The 21204-nt window shown below is 38.7% G+C and overlaps 2 protein-coding genes across 5 annotated transcripts; both read left to right on the top strand.

Moving 5' to 3' along the window:
* The first annotated feature begins 5607 nt into the window (after positions 1-5607).
* On the top strand, positions 5608-11375 carry LOC139627133 (fizzy-related protein homolog). Of its 4 annotated transcripts, none has more exons than XM_071487820.1 (14): positions 5608-5811; positions 6451-6584; positions 7220-7348; positions 7511-7574; positions 7694-7821; positions 8057-8139; positions 8276-8459; positions 8616-8681; positions 8763-8865; positions 9095-9279; positions 9371-9604; positions 10235-10339; positions 10459-10551; positions 10641-11375. In XM_071487820.1, exons 2-14 carry the CDS (start codon positions 6486-6488, stop codon positions 10680-10682), a joined length of 1515 nt encoding a protein of 504 aa, XP_071343921.1. In that variant the 5' UTR covers positions 5608-5811; positions 6451-6485; the 3' UTR covers positions 10683-11375. The 4 variants fall into 4 exon arrangements, with proteins under 4 accessions (XP_071343921.1, XP_071343923.1, XP_071343920.1 ...); XM_071487822.1 differs by having other exon boundaries at positions 5610-5811; positions 6451-6554; XM_071487819.1 differs by having other exon boundaries at positions 5610-5811; positions 7691-7821.
* A 1070-nt stretch (positions 11376-12445) lies between these two features.
* haus5 (HAUS augmin-like complex, subunit 5) lies at positions 12446-21131 on the top strand. The gene is made up of 19 exons (XM_071487817.1): positions 12446-12917; positions 13027-13089; positions 13345-13377; positions 14248-14272; positions 14458-14590; positions 14754-14913; positions 15005-15101; positions 15339-15430; positions 15546-15600; positions 15715-15842; positions 15945-16026; positions 16157-16311; positions 16819-16981; positions 17209-17289; positions 17454-17599; positions 18062-18158; positions 18758-18896; positions 19044-19176; positions 20067-21131. Exons 1-19 carry the CDS (start codon positions 12820-12822, stop codon positions 20167-20169), a joined length of 1983 nt encoding a protein of 660 aa, XP_071343918.1. The 5' UTR covers positions 12446-12819; the 3' UTR covers positions 20170-21131.
* Positions 21132-21204: the final 73 nt, after the last annotated feature.

The raw sequence follows: 21204 nt of genomic DNA, 5'->3' as shown, positions 1-21204 counted from the left end.
TTACCCCTCCCAATCCTCTCTGCTGTTCCATGGCTTGGTGGCAGGGTGCCAGCCTGTTAGGAAGATGAGACTCCAATCAATCAGGGCTTCCCAGGGGGGCCTCTGACCGCAGGGCCCAGCTCCCTAATTGCCCCCAGGCCGGCAGGCTCAGCCGCTGTAACACATGTTCACAGAGGGACCAGTGCCGCCGTGCTAGCTGGTCTTCTCAGTGTGTGAATCACTTTCCTGGACAGATGGAGGCCTGGAAGGACCTCACGTCAAGGCCCATATGGGTTGGCAAGTGGAAGTAACAGAGAATTGTTTTTGTTTTTTTTCACATGTCCTGAGGTGATTAGATACTGCATTACACAACAGTGGTGTGTTAATGGTCAAGGATCAAATTATGCCAAAAATTTCTAACAACACTTTCTGCTGATCTGAAGGCATTTGGCATTTACAGATGTCAGAAAAGACTGTCAGTAAACATCCGGACGAGAAAACATTGTGTCTGCTGCACAGTATAAAGATTTTTTACCTTGTTTCTCTGATTGGGGTCTTTTTCCAAATCCAAACAAAGAGGGTAGCCGGAAATGACATGTCTTTGCTTGATTTATACAACAAAAACCAAAATAAATAATGGTAGTATTAGGTATATCAATATATAATAATTTTATTTGAAATATTTTATTTTTATTTTTATTTTATTTTAGGATGTGTCATTTAGAGTAGCAACCTGGATTAGAAAGAGCGAGAAATTCTTTTCTACTGCAGTGGACAAAATATTTATCCATCCAGAGGTTTAGAAGAGTGAAACGACCTTTTGGGTTTTTCAGAATCTTGACATATTAATTTTTCAGAAAATCCCATGTACAAATCCCATGTTTAGCTCTGTTACTTGGATATAATACATTAAAGACACAAACTCTGGCTAGTTGCTGGCACGAAACAAAAGTAAACCCAGTTATGGATCATGTGACATAACTTCAACTGTTAAGAAGAAGAACAAAAGAAAGCCCATTTGTGAACTCAAATCTCAGGGATCATAGAAATAACACTTTACTTTTTATAACTATAACAATTGCACATGTAAGACTAGAGAGTTTCACTACGCTCACATGTTGATTTAGGTTGATGAGGTCTTATCTCAAAGGTGTTTCCAAAGAGCTTAACAGCCATAACACTCTGTGGATGAAGGGAAAAAATGCTTTGGACTACAAAGGATGAAAGGAGAGACCGAGATATGTGAGGAAGTCAGAGTGGGAGAACGTAAAAAGAGAAACATTAAGAAAGAGATTAAGCTGGAGTAAAAGTGTGGGAGTAAGAGAGGCTGAGGGAGAGAGAGAGGGGAAGTAAGAGTGGAGAGGAAAAGGGAGAGGGGAGGGAGGTTGGGATGGCTGCTCATCAGAGTTAATGATGTAGAAAATCCCCCAATTAGAGCGTTTTCCTGTGTTGCAGGATGAGTTCAGAGCGGGGTCCTCTGACAGCCTGGGGATTAGTACCCGGGCCAGGCCAGGCTGAGCTGGGCCTGAACAGACACTAACTAACTGCTGGACAGCTTGGCACTGCTCATCTGGGGCCAGGTCGGGACTATAGCCACAGCCAGGGGCCAGGGTAAGCATGCGTTGAGCCCGAGTGCGTGCTACAATGAAAAGCATGGGAAAAAGAGCAGCAGCAGATCAACATAAAAAATTTCTGATGGAGAGTTATTTTCTACTATGCAAACTCCAAAATGTAGTGAGCCAAATAGATTTTGATATGGTATTCTTGCAAATTACTCTCTTAACTCTCATTAAAATGAACCTATTTTCTAAAATTATTGAACATTTAGAAAGGCTCTGCAGAGGGCACACAGGTAAAAACAATTGTCATAACTAATTCAACTATACGTTTACAAATACAACCTGCTAACAATGTCTCAGCTCAATGTTCCTGACTGATGCATCTTTTTTTTTTTTACTGTATTACATATGTGCTCATCCAAAACATAACCTAATCTAATGTGGACATCTGGATTGTACAGTAAGTCAATCTGCTCACATAATTCTTGATGTTGAACAATGAAGATGGCAAAAATGGTGAGTCTTGTGGCGGTAAAACACACAAGCGCAGTCGGTAATCCTCCTGACCCGATACTTGGGACAATAAATCTGAATATTAATCTGTGCCTTAATACAACAATGAAGTGATTGCTGTTGAAACATAACATATGAAAGTCTTGTGCCTTTCATGTTCATCTGCAAGTAGGCAGAGCAAAAGGGTACATCTAATCAGAAATATATGCATAATAAAGATTTGATACTTGGGCATGGAGATTAATCCTTGACCTTGGTAGAGGTCAAGAATTAATCAAGAATTAGAGTATTTACCACATATAGTAGAGTATATGTGGTAAATACTCTAAACATCTGGTCTCTTAGCTGTTCAAAGAGAGTTTGACCATATCTCAGTTGTCAGTGAAGTACCTCTATACTTAACTTGAGTTTTGCCTGTGATAAGACTTGATTGCCCAAAGATCTGACATAATTTGAAACTTAGAGTTTTTTTTGTTTCATTAAAAAAAACAATATATCACAGCATCAGGTATACCTTACATTGCCTCACAGCTTGAATTATTAATGGTTGGGTCCATATGTATAGAAAGGACTTGGTATCAGCTGGTTAAAAACACCACTAAAGCACCTTTGTTCAAACGATGCATCATTATATCATATATTATATATCATTATAGGAGCAGAGTAACAGCATTACGAATAATATGTTTCTTAGAATGATCAAAAACATGTAAAATCTGAAAGGTGATCAATTGTAGTATTTGCACATTTTCATGTCTTCTCAAGCAGTCTCACTGTAAAGGTCACAAAGATGAAGATGTCAGTCTTTAAAGTTAAAAGTTGTTGGGGAAGACAAATGATTCAGAGGAAGTGCTGAATCACCACTACTACATGGTTACTGTGTTCATTAAGAACAACTGAGTCCCTAATGACTAATTGATTAATTGTGCAGTCTATTATTTCGCTCCTGCACCCAGCAGATCTGAAAGAGCCACGGCTGGAGTTAACAGTCTTATTGGAAAGACGCGTTCCTTGCAAAGGATAATAAGGGAAAATAGCGGAATTAATTGGGTTTGATTAAGAGAGCTTTTCAATGGGACACAGCTTTTTCGCATGACATAATTAGAGGTCAGTTAAGGAGGGGATGGGGGGGGATTTGGTTGTTGGCGCCAGTGTTGTGTGGGTGTGTCTGTGTGAAGGAGACAGAGAGTGTATGTGTGTGTGTATGTGTGTGTTGGGGGGGGGGGCAGCTTCCTCACACTTGCAGAAGTATGTTGTGTGTCTGATGTAGTACATTTCTATAGGCTCACTCACCAGAAAACACACAGCGAAGTTCACAGGGGGCCCGCTGTGCGCTCCGTGTGTGATTATCATCACTACACTTGCCAACATTAAAGGCACGGAGCTCAGTCTTTTGTCATAGCTACATGGTCATTAGCAGTGCATTTCAGAGACTACTCTATTGTACAAAGGAGGATGGTGACAGGAGAGTACATTCAGCAGTGCTTTTGGATGAGCACAAAATATGTAAACAAACTCAAAACATTTATTACAGGCACGCACACACACATTGTGAATTTATAATCCTGTTTGAGTATAATCTAAAGAAGGCGGGAGGGCATGCAGGGCTATCAGATCTATAAATACCCAAAACCAGGCTTCACAACTGATTAGATTATCAGATATTTCATTACAAGTCTGCAGCTATTTTTTTTTTTTTTTCGCAGAACAGTCAGGATTTCACTGTTCTATGTTTCAGCAGAATATCTTTTAATAATTGTTTTATTTGTATAACAGCAATATACAACATAATGTAACAGTTTAGATTATAAACCTGGACTACACCATTCACATATTTGTAATCACAACCATTGTGTACAGGCCAATCTACTTCTGACATGTATCACAGAAGTACCACAGACTCTAAAATCAAATATGGCTCTTTACCTTTGGATTAAGTCACTTAGCTCACTGGGGAAGTGGTTTATGAGAGGCTGCCATAGATCCATAAAGATTTTGTTATTTTTTTTTAACATTGCCTTTCTATTGGAAAAGCTCTGTCTTGAGCTAGACATTACACAACAAGCTGCAGAAAAGATGCTCTCTACTGGGCAATGTTGTCTGACAAATGGAAGATTAATTTCTCCTTTAAGGCATCATATCATACCAGATAGTACATTTGTTACAACACACAAATTTCCTTGCAAGGCAAGAAAAAGTTTATCCTATTTCATATTGTTGGCTGATTTTTTTTTTTTAAATATATGTGCTTGTCCTGAATTCACACAATGGCCCACAAAGGTGTTTCAATATCAGATAGCAGGCAAAAACTGGGGTGAAGATAAATTATGGTTAGAATAAGTTTATTTAGGTATAAGAAAGCCTGTACCCTTATACCACTGCACGCCTGGAGAGTTTGACCATGGAACTATTACGCCCTCTATGTTTGAAACTTGGACATAACAGGAAACTCACCTATGTTTTTTTATTTTTTTTATTTCAGTCAAATGAAAACACTGAAGAACACTAAATAAAAAAAAATACAACACAAAGAAATAGAGAGAAATTAAAAGAGTGAACAAATTAATGAGGATAAATAGTCCATGACAATTATTGAAATGTTAACGTAGATAAAAAATAAAATAAAATAAATGCCCCTTTTATTAGTTAAATCAAATTGAAGAAACTAATTATAATTTTAGCAGAAATATAAAGTTTTTGAAGAATTTTTGTTTAGGTAAAAATTCAAATTCCCTTTATAAACCAGAAAATAAAGGTTTGCTGCCAGAAATATGTAAATCTATCAATATGATATATGGCTTATAAAATGAATACATTTATATGGAAGAAATAATTTTTTCTTTGGATTTGCAGAAAGTATGAAACGCAAATAACATTTAATAATAATATGTCAACATGTTAACATATGTTAATCTAACATAACAAAATATTTTGTTGTGAGGACAAATCTACAATAAATGTGAAAGTGTTTCAGGTTGGGTTTTACCAAATGAACAGTGTACATCAATATCAGCTTTAACCAGATATTGATTTTGTGGTGTTGTTATGCCTGTTCTGTGATGCACTGAGGTCCATGACATTTTGTTTTTGTGCAGTATATTAAGCACATGCGTAGAAATGACAATAAACTACACCTGCGCCTGAAGAACTTTCTCATGTGATAATAATCTTACATGTGATTCTTTTATCTGTAACTCACTCATTTCTCATGTCAGTTTATCAGGTACATCTTGCTAAAACTGATGCAGTCTAATCCAGCAGTGCTGTAGTAAATGCCCCTTCATGAAGAGTATGATGTTCAGTTAAAACAGCTTCAGACTGGTGCTGATTGAACTGTGGTCTCATCTTAAAGGCTTAAGCTACTGTCTGTTAGCTTGTCCTGACTGATATAAATAAATACGGTGGACAAAATAATAGAGACCCCTCAACGTAACGCAATACACTTCACCAGCACCGCAAACTACAGCCTCCAGGATGACCATGAAGATGAATAAACATAAACACCCCATCGAGCTCCCACTGCAAACAAATGTGAGCTGCGTTTCCGTGTTTTTATTTGAGGCGGGTACGTCACAGGGGGGGGGGTTGGCAAAACCCCCACAATGCAATGTCTTCCCCACCTCAGATAAACTGAACTAAACATTAACCTTCCTCTGAAAGCGAGTAACTTTATATTTGTTGTTTTAATTCATCCCATACTTATATCCGCTGAGTGTTGTTCCTGGTGTTTGGTGTTTCAAGGGCTGGTCGGTTGTTGCTGGTAAGTTGACTGTTGCAAATATGACTGGGTTAGCCACTAGCTAAGTTAGCTAATGCTAGTTATCATTAGCTTATTTTCAGTAAAAACATGACTGAAGATAAACATGTAAACGCAGCCAATTTATCGGCAGTACAGGGCAATTCACGATGTCGTTCATCGAGCTGAATTGTTGGTTAGATGTGCCGTAACTGAGTTGGTGAATCTGTTCTTGTATGACATGCTACTATCAGTATTTACACTGAAATGCAAATATTGATTATCAGGCTACGTGTTAGATATATGTCTTTCATAGAGGCTTTTAAATTTTCTGTGAAATGTCATCATTTCCACCACCTAGTTACATGCCAGTCTGTCATTCCAAACATTGTTGTTTTACAGATTTAAATCAGTGTTTTCAGATTACTGCATGATCTAATCTCGTCTAACTTTCTAATTCCTCATTATAAGACAATTGAACAACACCAATATAGATATAGATATACTGTATTAATCCCAATTTTGGAAATTCTTGTATTATCATAGATCACCTTCAGGGATGTTCACTCTGCTTTGAATTTGAATAATTTATGTCAGACATGTTTTTTCAACATAAAAGATTAAGTATATGGCTAGAAATCCCTAAAAAGATGTGTGTTTCAGGTCCATCTTCCCAGCCCGTGGGACCGGGGTCTAGGATGGATCCAGAATATGAACATCGCCTCCTCCGCCAAATCAACATTCAGAATGACAATTTGAGTCCTGCTGTGAGTTGTCTTTCTTTTCCCCTCTCAACTGTGAGTTGTTTTTCTGTTGTTCTTAATCACACCTATGCTGAACTTTTGTTAGTGTCATATTAGATGATTTACTGTACTGAGCAAAGGTTTCAGCAACTAAAAGTAAACTGAGGATGCCTTCAAAAATAAGCCATGAATGTTTTTAAAAAATGTTTTTTTAAATCACTTTTACTTCATTAAAAGTGCAGTGAACAAAAAGAAACCTACTCTCCTAGCTACACTTGTGCACAGTTTTTATGGTACTTGGCAGGTTTTGTTCTAGCACCTTGGAGAACTTGCCACTTTTCTTCTGTGGATTCAGGCTGCCTGAGTGTCTTCTGTCTCTTCATGTAATCCCGGACGGACTTGTCTGATATTGTGATCAGGACTATGTGAAGCCCAGACCATCTGTTGTAGGTCTGCTTGTTCTTCTTGTTTAGGAAGATAGCTCGTTTGGGCTTATTGACATGGTGCAGAATGAATTTGTGACCAAGCAGATGCCTCCCTAATAGCACTGTGTGATGGTTGAAAATCTAAACCTCTAAAATGCCTAAAACTTTTGCACCTCACTATACATCTGAACTGATGAAAATGTTTGCCAAACTTCTATGAATTCATAAGCAACTACACTTTCAGACAATGTTTTGGTTTTGCAGAAACTGACGTGGAGTTTCCACAGACGAACACCCACTGGTTCCCCCTTATCCTCACCCAGCAAGCTGGGAGACAGATTTATTCCGTCCAGAGCGGGGGCCAACTGGAACATCAACTTCCACAGAATCAATGTATGGACATGTTGTCGATGAATTTATTTAACAGTGTGTCTGTGCTTATTCATATGTATTACAAAATTCAAAATGTTACAGGATGTCTGGGTGAAGTTGTTTACAGTATGAATGATTTGTCCGTCTCAAATCAATGACAGTATCTTTGTAATTTTTAATTAGGAGAATGAGAAGTCACCAAGCCAGAACAGAAAAACTAAGGATGCCTCTTCAGATAATATCAAAGGTAAATACATTTTTATAAAGGTCATTTAGGAAATTCTTGCTTATATGGATCTAAAATTGTGATTTTATGCCTGTTTTTACAGTCTTATGAATCAAATAATATTTGTGTGCTTGTAGCAGATGGGCTGGCCTACTCTGCTTTGCTGAAGAATGAGCTGCTGGGAGCAGGAATAGAAAAGATTCAGGACCCCCAGACAGAAGACAGGCGTCTACAGCCATCCACACCTGAGAAGAGGAGTCTCTTCACTGTATGAACATTTCATCTCATACTCCTTATGTATTGAATTATATAGCACATTTATCACATGTATGATCATGTCAGAACACAGACTTTTAAAGACATGCTCTTGGAGTCTTTAAGCAGGGGCAGAAAAACAAAATCAAAGAGTAGAACGCCACTGTTCAGTCAGTGCATGGTGGTTTATGTGACTTTAACGAAACCGGTGGAGAATGTAATGGTAGCTGTCTTTGTGTTCCTTGCAGTATTCACTCAATACAAAAAGGTCTTCTCCAGACGATGGCCCCAGCATCTCCCCCTACTCTCTATCACCTGTCAGCAACAAAAGGTATACGCACTTTTTGAAACATTTTGATTTATAGATCTTTTGTTGTTGATCACTCATCACTGTTGTCACACTGCGAACAAAGAAAATGTAGATTTTGGCATCAGGGTTTTATAAAGTCTGACTTTTCCTGCTACAGTCAAAAATTGTTACGTTCACCGAGGAAGCCAACTCGCAAGATCTCAAAGATCCCCTTCAAAGTGCTTGATGCTCCAGAGCTTCAGGATGACTTTTACCTCAACTTAGTGGACTGGTCTTCTCTCAACGTGCTCAGTGTCGGGCTGGGCACATGTGTTTACCTGTGGAGTGCCTGTACCAGCCAGGTACTACACTGTGTGTATCTATACAACTAATTTTGGAACTTGAATTAGAACTGTTTGATGTGTAGGTATATCTGTAAAAAAATTTGTGTTTCTTGGCAGCATTAATCATTATGCAATGTTACAGCTAATCTCTGACCCAAAATGTCTTCTCCTCAGGTAACAAGGCTGTGTGATCTGTCAGTGGAGGGAGACTCAGTCACATCAGTTGGGTGGTCTGAAAGGGTAAATACACATAGCAACCTGCCATCAGAACTTTCAGTGCAGTTCATTTTTGTTAATGAAAGGATTCTTCATGTTTTTAAGGGTAACCTGGTGGCAGTGGGGACTCACAAAGGATATGTTCAGATCTGGGATGCTGGTGCTGGGAAGAAACTGTTTGCCTTGGAAGGACACACGGCGAGAGTTGGTGTGAACATTTGCTTTGTTTAAACCCTGAACATGGGTTATAGAGTGGCTTTACAGGGATGCTCAAGATACAGTAAAGACAAATGATGTGAAAATGCCTGGACACAGTCAGCATTAGGCTGAATTAATACTTGATATTCTTGATAGTAGCCTTCTGACAGAAATTAAGCAGAATGTTGAGAGTGTGAGTGTGAAGTATAAATTAAACTTGACTCTGTGCTCGTCTGCAGGAGCTTTAGCATGGAATGCAGACCAGTTGTCTTCAGGAAGCCGTGATCGTATGATTCTTCAAAGAGACATACGGACACCTCCACTGCAGTCAGAAAGACGGCTGCAAGGACACAGACAGGAAGTGTGTGGTTTAAAGTGGAGCACTGACCATCAGCTGCTCGCTTCTGGTGGCAATGACAATAAGGTACAGTTGTTACATTTATCACACCTGCCTCTATCTTTGTTCATTTACCCACTGTACTCATTGATGAGGGGGGTGGTGTCTGTCATCTCAGCTGCTGGTCTGGAACCACTCCTCGCTGAGCCCAGTGCAGACATACATGGATCACCTGGCTGCAGTTAAAGCCATTGCCTGGTCCCCCCACCAGCATGGCCTGCTGGCCTCTGGAGGCGGCACTGCTGACCGCTGTATTCGATTTTGGAACACGCTGACGTCGCAGCCGCTGCAGTGTATGGACACCGGCTCACAGGTCTGCAACCTGGCCTGGTCCAAGCATGCTAATGAGCTGGTGAGTCACTCCAGATACACACTGTGCACAGCTGATATACAGCCCTACACCTGTGTTATAGTATATGAAGTGAGTGCAATTAATTATTTGGTCTTTTAAGATATTTGCATATTATTAATTTATATAAATTTGTAGATGTTTTACTTTGACATTAATCTTTTTAATGACACTGCATAATTCTATAAAACATCCAGTGGAATTAAAACGTCCAAAGGTTTAAATACCCTTAAAGGTGCTGTCTATCCCTGTTAACTGTGATATCACGGCATATTTCTATTAACACATGAAACCATATGTCAGACGATTGTAGCCACTGTCTAGTGCTAATGTTTTTCAAAGTTACAACGAATTGAGGACACAAAAACAGGGTGTCGTCTTTATTAAATTAAATGTTTTTCTTTAACCTCTTAAGATGAGGATCATTGGTCTTAATGCTGTTCTCAGTATTTGGTTATGATACAGTAGAAACTTAACTTGTTTGCTTTGGAAGAAGCACGTCTTCTTCCTATCACACAATGTAAAATGCATTTCCTGAGATTCTAACTGAATGTGGTAATGGTTTACTGATATTGAATTTGACAAGGTTCAATTTACACAGCACTGTGAATTATAATTAGTCTCTCTTTCCAGGTGAGCACACATGGCTACTCTCAGAACCAGATCTTGGTGTGGAAATATCCAGCTCTCACTCAGGTGGCCAAGCTCACAGGACACTCCTATAGAGTCCTCTACCTGGTCAGTATATGTGTGTTTGTATTTGATGTCAGTGATGGTCAATGTGAATGCTAAAAGCCTGCCATTTTTGCGAGAAAAACTGGCAGCAGCCTCATAAATTTCGTAATGTTTTTCTTTAGGCGATGTCCCCGGATGGCGAGGCGATAGTGACAGGAGCTGGAGATGAGACCCTACGCTTCTGGAATGTATTTAGCAAAACAAGGTCAACAAAGGTGAGAAAGCACTTTGTTTGGGAGTAGCATTCAGCGCTGTCCCTGGATCTGCAAAATAATTAACTGAGTTTCTGTATCTTTTGTTTCAGGAATCTGTATCAGTTTTAAATCTCTTCACAAGGATACGGTAACTTAAAAAAATTCAAATTTGAGTGGATGCGGGGCGTCATCATTAGGTGGCTCATAAACATGGTGCTAAGGACATACAGTACAATCTAAGGCATCTCGTGAAATCTTTTCACATAGGAAATGGCAGCGAGAACAACTCAGCTTTTTTTAATTTATTTTTTAAATAACACTAACAATTGTTCAGGAGATTTTTTTTGACGTGTGTGCCCTCATGATGATTGTAATTTTTTTTAAACTATTTAAAAATGTGTAAGTGGGTTGATTTCCATTTGTTTTGTATTCACAACAAGAAATCACAGGCCTTACCTAAACATATTGTGATACTGGTTTCATTGTTGTGGAATCTGAAATGTGGAGAAAGCATTTTTAGTTTTTGTTTAACTCAGGTCTAATTTATTTAACGCACTTGTTATATGGCAAAACATTCAATGAATGAATCATCTGTTGGGGAGAAATGGAAATTCAGTGGAGAAAAAGATGACTGAAACATAAAAACTAAACATAATCACCTTCTAAGGCTTCTACAGTATGTGCACCATGTTTACTGTGATCCTTAGATTACAAAGGTTGAGGAGTGGTTGACTGAAATTATGCATATTTCTACTGTGGCCAGAAAGTCTAATGCTGTGCATCTAGACAGACACTACATGGTTGATTCTTTGTAGTAAAGGTAGAAATAAAAGATGGAAACTAAAGTGTGTGACTTAGTGTGTATTTAATTTTTTCAATTACAAATACCATTACCATTTATTTTTGGACTTAATGAAATCTAGTTGCAATTATGTTATATTAGATTTCATAACGCTGCACCTTAAAATTACAATTAACTAAAATTAAAATTACGATTAACTATAAAATTTATGCAGCAATGTGGAAAAAATATCGTGGCTTGTCAGGAAGATTTTCCTTTTGAGCGGTGCCTTTCTTGATGCAACAAGCTTATACTTTATTTATTTTACTATTTAATTCAGTGTTGCAGTGTTGTGTTTAGTTTAAATGATTGTTCACAGATTCTGTTGACAATTGTTTGAATTATTCATGCTAATTAAACAGTGCATATGTACAATATAGGAACAAAAGTTATCAACAAATCCAGAGTATTTAAAATATTAATAAAGGAAAATTATAAAGTCGAGTCAACTAGTGCATTATATACCCTCAGTTTATTAGGTACACCTACCCAAAACCAATGCAGTTTAACACAACAGTCCTGCATTTTTTACACTACATATAATTTGTATATCATTATATTCTTATTATTTGTCTTTCTTAAATATCTATTGTTGCAGTTTCTTTGCAGCTTTCTTTTCTCTGCACTGCCACTTTGCTGCTGTAACACTGAATTTCTCCACTGTGGGACTAATAAAAGGCTATCTTATCTTATCTTATAAATCCCACCTTCGTTAAATTTACAATCACTTATTGTTTAAACTGATTTAGAGAGGTGTTGATGCAGCTGTATGCATTACACTGACAGGTGGTTTTATTTTGTCCTCACCATTTATATCAGTAAGGGTTGACTAAAAAAACAGGATACCTCACTGTATAGTGCAAGTCAGTTTAATCAACACCTCTCTAAAACAAGTTCAACAAAAAAAAGAACATTATAAACTTATAAAGTAGGATTTATTGCTACACTGGAACAGACTACAGTAGTTTTGAGTGTATATCTATATATTTATGTGAAAAAGGATACATTTAACCTTCTCGTTATTTATTTATTTTTATTTTTTTTTATCTGGCACCATATTCAAATAGTTGTTGTGAAAATTGTATGAAACAAATTTGGAGTCAGTTTATGTTTTATGAAGAGAAATTTCCGCAGACGTAAAACAAAATACAGAACAGTGTAAATCCAAAACAACAACCACCGACTACAGCCAGCGGCGGCGCTGCCTCTCCGGATATGCTGACCGGAAATACCGTCAACGAGCGGGAAGTTGAAAGTTTGAGTGTTTCAGATTGAGAAAAATTACCATTTCCAAATTGATTTTGGCGTAAGACAAGAGAGATCTATTTTCAACAAAAGCATTGGAAGTCAGAGGATTATACTTTGCGAGGTTAAATGCGGTCAACGACTCAAGCAAACTTAGCTAGCCGGGAGCAGCGGTAGCTAGCTTGTTGTGGTCGCCTGTCAGGATGGCGGACAGAAATCTTGTGCAGGAGTTGAGGCGTTGGGCGACGGAGGAGTTCAATCTGCCTCCGGACAGCCTGCCAAATGACAGCTATTTTAAAACGTAGGTATCATTTTATTTATATTATCGCAGTTAATACTGAAAAGTAGAGGTCCTTACAGTCGATGCTTACTTTGCAGTGTTGAAGTAACGCTGGTCATTTGTTTTCCAGGCTCTGTGTTGGGACGGGGAAGTCAATATGGAAATATGTCATCCAACACGTTTTCCAGCAGAGGTTAGTCTCCACACTGCCTTACTGTTTTTTAATCTCTTGATCATTTACCTATAGTTTGAGTCCTGCTGATTTTCCTGTATGTCATCCCACAACCTACTCATCTCCTATTTGTCTGCTCAGAATAAAGAGCATCATGGCATCTGATGAATGTCTTGGTCCCTAAAATAAACTGCAGTTCCTCCCTATGTACACTCTTTGACTGGGAAGATGGTCAAATAACGTATTACAGCTTCTTGACTGTTTCTGTTTTTCCAGGAATGTGAGGATCATGCGAGGCAATCTGCAGTGGTATCCTTTCACAATTTGAGGGAAGGTTTTAAAGGCACATCGAGCTTGACTGATGAAGCGACCTGGCTGATATATTTGTAGATATTATCTCGTTGCAGATATCATTCCTCTTCATGGCTTTGCTTTTGCTCTGATGTGCATTGTCAGCTGTGAGACTCCAAATCATGTTTGATCAAATGAATTTACCACAGGTGGACTCCAATCAAGGTGTAGAAATAAGACCATCATGAGAAATGGAAGACACCTGAGCTAAATTTCATAGTCATAGCAAGGGGTCTGAATACTTATGTCAATGTGATAGTTTAGTTTTTATATAGTATAGTATAGTTTGCCCACCAGAGAGTAGTGTCAAGTTTATTATTCAACTGTTATATGTTCTTTGCATACATTTCTGGTTGTAATGGTTAAAAAACCCATCCAAGGGAACTTTATCAAAAATGTGTATTTATGTTATGGGTTGTGTGCAGAAAGTTGATATCAGGGGATATATAATTATTTTTTTTACTCAGGCAGCGCTGAGTCAGTGTCTTGCTCAAGACTTCTCTATCATTGTATCTTCCACCACTTGGTTGCCCAGCTGGTCCTGCCATTGCATGCAAAGGATGGTATTCATATAGTGTGTGCTTTCTTGGGGTGTTCTGGTGCTTTCTGGTTGTGCCTTGTTCAAATCTTTATGCTGTATCCCATTCCTTTTCTCTCTCTCTGCCTTATGCCAAGTATCTACTGTGGTATCTTATACAGCATATATAATCATAAATGTTTTGTTGGCATACTTGTTATCACTCAGTATACACTGAATTTCCTCAGATACCATGACCACTGTCAGTTCAGCATTTGTTTGGTAATTTCCTTGACGCTATGATTTTCAAGGTACAAAATTCTTCAAGACAAAGAGGTAGGCTATAACTTGTTTTCCATCCCCGTTGTTCACTTCTGTTTCATGATTATCTATTCAAAGTACTGATTGATTACTCTGGGTGATCACACTAATGATACACAATGTGGAATTGTTCATTTCAGTAAGAAAGCCACTGATTAGATGAGATGTGCTTCTATCTGCTGGTGTTTTTGCATGCTCAGTTGAAGCAGGCCGACGGCCAAAGTGAGGCTTCTAAGCAGAGAGAGCTTCAGAGGAAGATAGAGCAGCTGAGAGCTGACATCAGTCACCTGGACTCTCAGATCAGTGGAACAGAGGAACAGTTGGCCACACAAGGTTAGTCCATCACATTGAGTTTGGGCTTTACTGTATTTACAGTATTAAATTACTGTTATACACACTCAATACTTTGTGTACACAATATAAAAAGGTTATATAGTTCTAAAATATGCTGGGTGATCTTGCACACTAGTGTTTTTATACTGTCATTACTCAACAGAGCAGTCTATCAGCCGTACCTGGGCCCAGGTGGAGGACAGCCAGCGCAGAGAGCTGCTTCTCCAGGCCTTCAGGCAGCGCTGCGTCTTGGGCTCCAAGATGTTATTTGAGGATACACAAAAGATCAGGGGTCACTGCCAGGCACTGGAACAGATGGCCAGGTAAGGCTGAAATGAATGAATGTAGCTTAATTACAGACCCATGCTAATCACATAGATGTTAAGATTGTAAGTACTGCATTGTGTATTACAGGAAAGCAGAAGTTGAAGTGCTGTTTGGTGATAAGTCTTCAAGCAGCACTGTTGGTGACGATGTCAACTCCAAAACCACAGCAGAGGCACAGGTTCTGGTAAGAGCTGCCTAAATCTGGTCTGTATTTTACTGAGCAGAGTTTAAAGTGTAGTGTGTAGAATCTCACTCATCCAGGTTGTACTGGACTTGGTTGTTGATACTTGAAGAAGTTTCACCTCATATCCAAGACTTCTTCAGTTCAGTTTGTCTGACAGAGGCAGTGTCAAGATGCCTGTAATACATCCAGTGCTGATTGAAGAAAATCATCATCATTTCTTTTATTTTCCCATGTCAGCGTGAAGTGAGAGAGCTGTGTGATGACAGGGTCCACTTCTATCAGTCTTTACAAGAGAGTGAACTGAAAACGGTGCATTCTGCAGCCAAACAGTAAGGACTGTAGTAGATATAGTATTTGAGAAATAAACTACTCACAAACCTCTTTCATAATATTGTTAACTTCTTCTTTCTTGAGATAATTGTTTCTTTCTTCTTTCCCTCTCAGTATGACACGTGAGCAGAGGACTGCCATGTTTCAGTACTGGTTGAGTGCTGTGGAGGTTGGTGCATTTTTATTTATTTGATCAAATTTCATCAAATATTTTGCCACTTGTGTATATTATGTCTGTAATTTTCACTTTGAATTAACATGTGGTTGCTTGTCATTACATCAGAACCTGTTGGGTGGTTATCCTCCAAACCATGTCCTCTCAGCTTTACAATATTTAGCTTCCAGAGAACAGAAGGAACTAGAGGACAAACTGGCTTCTCTGGATGTGACCCAGGATGTGACAGCGCTGCAGTACGGCATACCACCACATCATTATGATGTCCTCTTTTCATGTCAGACTATTTTATTTAAAGTTTTCAGTGTTACAGTATTTCTCTGGCATGTTCGTTGCAGGTTCCGCTATGAAAGAAATCACCTACTGGACATGTCAGCAGAAGAGGATAATGAGTTGCCACCGGTTAAGACCCTCTTACAGGTTCGAAACACTCTCTATACACTTTAATATAACATTCAGAAAGTTCACATGGATAGAGGACATGGTCATGTGCTTTCAGACATTTTTGTGAAATGTGTTTTTCTTTTGTTGGTTCTGTTTGGTTTTCCAGGCTGCTTGGGAAGAGGCAGAGCAGAGTTTAGTGGAACTGGCACAGACTCGCGCCAGAGTCCAGCAGCTCAAAAACCAGCTGCAGGCCCGCAAGAAGGAGGCTCAGCTGGAGGTGTCTGGTATTGCAGATGAACTCCATAATGACACCTTGGCACAGTAAGTCCACTCACTGTACAGTTTATTGATCAGGTCATTAAATCCAGACTGAGGTGTATTCAAATATGTAATAAATCCTCTGAAACATTTTCTGTTCTGAGTAATGGGGCATCGGACGCTTTTAGGCACATTACTGTGTGGATCTCACAAATATTTTAGTCTAGTAATTTCCTGTGGTGGAAAACAAAAGTCAGGAGACGGTCACTATTTTAAATTATTTTGAGAGTAGGAGGCCATTATTATCAGTTGTTATTAACTTAAGATTGAACATTTAGTGTTGGCTCTTTGTTGCTCGATTTAGTCTCATTCTCTCCTTTTCTTCTGTCAATAGTTAGAAATTGTTTTGTGTTTGGATTTGCAACACATTAATTGCAAACACAAAGATAACTGATAGTCAAATTAGAGATTTATTTGATCTGGTCAAATGGGAAAAGTTATTATAAAGTATTTACTATGCCTGCATTTTATTTCTTGAACTCTCTCTCTCTCACTGTGTATTGCTGTCAGGTCAGCCCTAGAGGTGGAACTCCAGTGTGTGATGCTGGCAGCAGCCAGAGATCACATCAGAGACCGGTGTATCCAACTGGACCAACATGCCAGAAGCCGACAGGAGGCGCTTAGAAACCTCCGCAGCCAGTGGCAGAGCATCCTGGACTTCAGACAACTAGTGGTGAGACTGACTTGACCACCATTTTCTTCATGATTTATATACATTCAGACACATTATATTAGCAATTATTCAGGAAAATGTGGTCTAGAGGATTTGGCTATGTGTGCCATTGACTGTCTGGAGATAAACATCTTGACTTGCCAGATTTTTATGAACATAAAATGCAGAGCTTTCAATATTTCTGCAGCATATATCGTGAAACATGTTGTGGTGTTGTGTCTCTGCAGGTTCTCAGACAGGAGCAGATCAGAGGTCTAATTAAGGGGAACTCCACAGCCAAGACGGAGCTGATCCATCTGCACAGACAGGTGTGGCTGTTCTCCATCTGTGACACTTAAGTAGACAAGGATTTACTTTGTGCTGCAGTGAAAGAAATGTTTTGGTCTCTTTGAGCTAAAAAAAAAAAAGTCTTGCCACAAGGAATCAAATTTCTGGACCTCTTGAGAATTTATCTCCCTCGGTTTTGCATCAGTTACAGGGATTCATCCAGGGTAAGCTGGTGCCACAGTTTGAAGATGTCACCACTGCAGCCAACAGACTAAGGAACTCTATTTCTAAGGAGGCCAGACAGTTTGGAGTGGTTTCACTTCTTGCTCTGGACCACAGGACTCTTGAAGGGTAAGAGAAAGTTTCCCAATACTTAAAGAGGTAAATTTCAGTCAGGTTAGTTGAACATAACCAATATCATTTTATTTGTTTTCCGTTCAGAAAAAATGTTCCTAAATTAACACCCAAACTGAGGACTTCATATCTGAGTACATATTTCACTGCCAGGAAAATTTGTATTTGGTCATAAATCAAAAAGACTTACACAAAACAGGCTGCCAACTTGTTTTCCTCAGTTGTGTTGAGTTCTTTTGGATCCAATGATGAATTACAAATTCACAGAGGGAGATGAGAGAAGCAGAACAATAATATCTGTCAGGAAATGATCCTACTTCATCAGTGGTGCACCTGTGGCTCCAGCTGCAGTGGACTAAAGCATTTGACTCTCATTAGAGAGTGCATCACAAGAAAAGACATTTTAATCATGCTCTTGATCAAGTGCTGAAAAAAAAAACAGAAAAATGTTTGTGTCAGAATCCAAAGGATCCCTGCATCGTGGTTGTCCATCCATCGCTTGCAGTCTTCAACCTTCAGTAGCATGTGTCAGAGCCTGGCTTTCCCACTTTACAAGGTTAGTGTTGACGTATAACGTATCAGTCTGTCGTTACAAAGGTGATGGTAGTGGTATTCGTATTGGTCTGAATATGTGCATCAACACAAGAGTTTTCTTTCGAAATGAAGTGTTTGTGGTTATGGTGACATGGCACCATCAAGCAGCTTGTCCATCTCATAGTTGTGATATCAAAACTCTCACCTTCACAGTTTGAACGACGTACTATTTTTTTGTGAGGTTTACCTGTGGACACTCACTGGATTCAAATGAAAGTTGTGTTAGCAGCTCCCACACTTCATACTGCTCCTTAAACTCGACATGCTCAGAGTGGTTTTAATTAACCAGCTGACTCTCACTGTCATCACTTGACCCCAGTCCCCTCACTAACAGAGCTGATAAAAATAATGTCCATGAAAATCAGTGTTACAGCACAGAGGCATAGCACCAATAGCTCTGTATCTTCTAGGCTGCTGTGAGTTCGCTTTTTAGGGACATCTGCTAGTTTTACAAACACTTACTGTGTAACTTAATCTTTTTTATATTTGACATGGTATAACTTGTCCTTTGCCCCTTCCTCTGACTTTAACACAGACTAATTTTTCTTGTTCTTCTTGCAGGCTCCAGAGGAGTTGTGTTTCCAGGCGCGCTCCCAGCAGCTTGAGTTACGTTTTCTCCGTCAGTTACTGCAACTTCACTCTGCTACTCTGCAGAAAATACAGAAGGAAGCCAAAATGCTGCATGCATCTGATCAAAAAGGTAATCAGAGGAAGTAATCAAGAGAGAAGCTTTTATCACACTTAAAGGACACGAGTGCTGCATTTGGCTGGTTGTACAGAAGTTTTAAAAACTGTCATTAGTTTTAGTATCAACCAATCTGCTGTTTGTCCTCACTGTGCTTCTTAGCCTTGCTGTCCAGGGTCATGGAGGAGGATCAGAACCTTCTGAAGTCTCTGGTACCAAGAGTCAGAAGCCTCACTCAACGTTGTGCACAGGGCCTTTCTTATGGGGACCAAGTCAAAACTGCCATCTCTTACTGGTGAGGCACTTCTGAAGCAGATAACCTACTGTACTGTAAAACAATGGCTGCATTGCATTTAGCCTTTTATAGCATTTAGAAATGTCTGTAAAGGAGAATTCAATCTGGGTCTATTTTCATAGTTTCACTATTGTTTCTACCAGTTTATTCATTGTTGAAATCTGATATGCCCCAACCTTGACACAGCTTTCCAGTGGAGGACATTAGGCAACAAGCAAAAGGTTTGAACTTGTCTGTCTAACTATGTTACTGCTAAATCACATCTGCAAAGGTGTGCAAAAGTTCTCATTCAAACGGCCTGTTCTGAACATCCATTAGTTTTCCAACAAATTTTTACTGGGTCAGCTTAGATATAGTACTTGAAGTGACTGTGTGCACACACAGTTTTACAATGCAATGGATGATGTGTTTACCATAAGTCGTTAAGATAACTGTGTTAAAGTGCAGATTTGTTTAACACCTACCTGATTATCTAATTACCTCCATTTAATTTGCTTGAATGGACTGCATTGTGGAGTGAAAGTATCAGGTGATTGACAAGTTAGTGCTCGTCAATGATTCAGTATTATTGTTTGTGTTTCTGGGAAATTGTACTTTGATGATATGAATGTATGGTGTAGTGTTTTTGTTAAATGATCCTGAGAAAACTGCAGTTATGAACTATGAGTTAGTATAAGTTTGTATTTATCTGATCTAATGCATAACAGTATAACATTGACCTTAATATCAATTATTTTGTATGTTTTTGGTAAAATGACAGAAATTATGAAAATAAAACCCCAATTGTATTATTTTATTGTCCAGTAATAGTAAACTCTAGCATAAACCTTTACTACTTTGATTGTGTATAGATTTTTGACTTTTTCTGTTTGGTGTGTTCATACTCGTAGGTGGGATCAACCAGTACAGCATGTCCTCTCTGATGTTAATAAAGGAGGACTGACTTTTCAACAGTGGCTACAAAGATGGAAACTAGCTGCCAACGCCTGTTAAGGGAGACCTCATTGTTTGAAAATATAAAGAAGATTGATCTTTGCACCTTTCAGTGGCAAAATGTCCATGCTACAGTCAAGGCTGGGTTACCAACTGAGCAAAGTGAGCAGCTGCCTAGGGTTCCCAGGCCATGAGGCCACAGTATCATCCATTTTCCCGGGTTTGATTTGTTACAAATGTGTTATTTACAACACTGCAATACAATATCAACTAAGGTGGCCCCTTCATTATTGGCTAATTGTCTATTCCTGTGTTGCAGTGGTGCCCAGGGTCAAACTTGACTCTAAAACCTTAATGATTTTAGTTTATATTGTTCTTAATTTGAGCATATTCACAAATAAAGTTGTGTTTGACCTAATTATCACAAACTAAGACATTGAGTATTATTTCAGCATGGGAGGTTTGATTGCTCAGGACTTAATGGGAACTTGAGACAGCATGGCACATGTTCACAGGGCGGTGGGTTGGGGTGAATGGGGGCACCTAAACAGGCTAATCTGGACATAGCTGCAGAAGTAAAGAAATGCACAAATATCCTGTATTGCAAATCAAAGCTGCAACAATTATTCACTTTGTCGAAATGTTTTCTTGATTAATTGTTTCACTCAATTTCCAAGCAAAAATGCTAAACGTTTTGCTTCCAGCTTCTCAAACATGAGAACTTGCAGTTTTTCTTGGTCTTACACTTTGATAAATTGTGTGTTTTTTAGGATTTGGATTGTTGGTTTGGACAAAATAAGACATTAGATGACGTCACAAGCTGCTGTAGGACATTTACCACTTGTTTTTTTTTTGTTGGTGTTTTATTCAATCCATTGAAAATAAGTCATTATTTGCAGCCTTTCTGTAAAGCAGCAGTTGTAACTAAATCACACGTGTTCTGAAATGTTTATTCTCATAATTACTCTTCTTGATATTTTACCATGTGAACGTCAATTACTAATAAATCTTTTAAAATCCAAGTATTTGCTCCTGTCTTCCGGCTGAAATGCATTAAAAAAAAATTACAATGAAGCTCCCTTTCCAGCTCTAGTG

The sequence above is a fragment of the Trachinotus anak genome, unplaced genomic scaffold (assembly GCF_046630095.1).
Source record: "Trachinotus anak isolate AG129_WGS33_773 ecotype Australia unplaced genomic scaffold, CSIRO_AGI_Tana_v1 ptg000010l, whole genome shotgun sequence".
Taxonomy (NCBI): Eukaryota; Metazoa; Chordata; class Actinopteri; order Carangiformes; family Carangidae; genus Trachinotus; species Trachinotus anak.
Note: the sequence above shows the minus strand (reverse complement) of the source record. Positions and strands in the feature narration are given on the sequence as shown.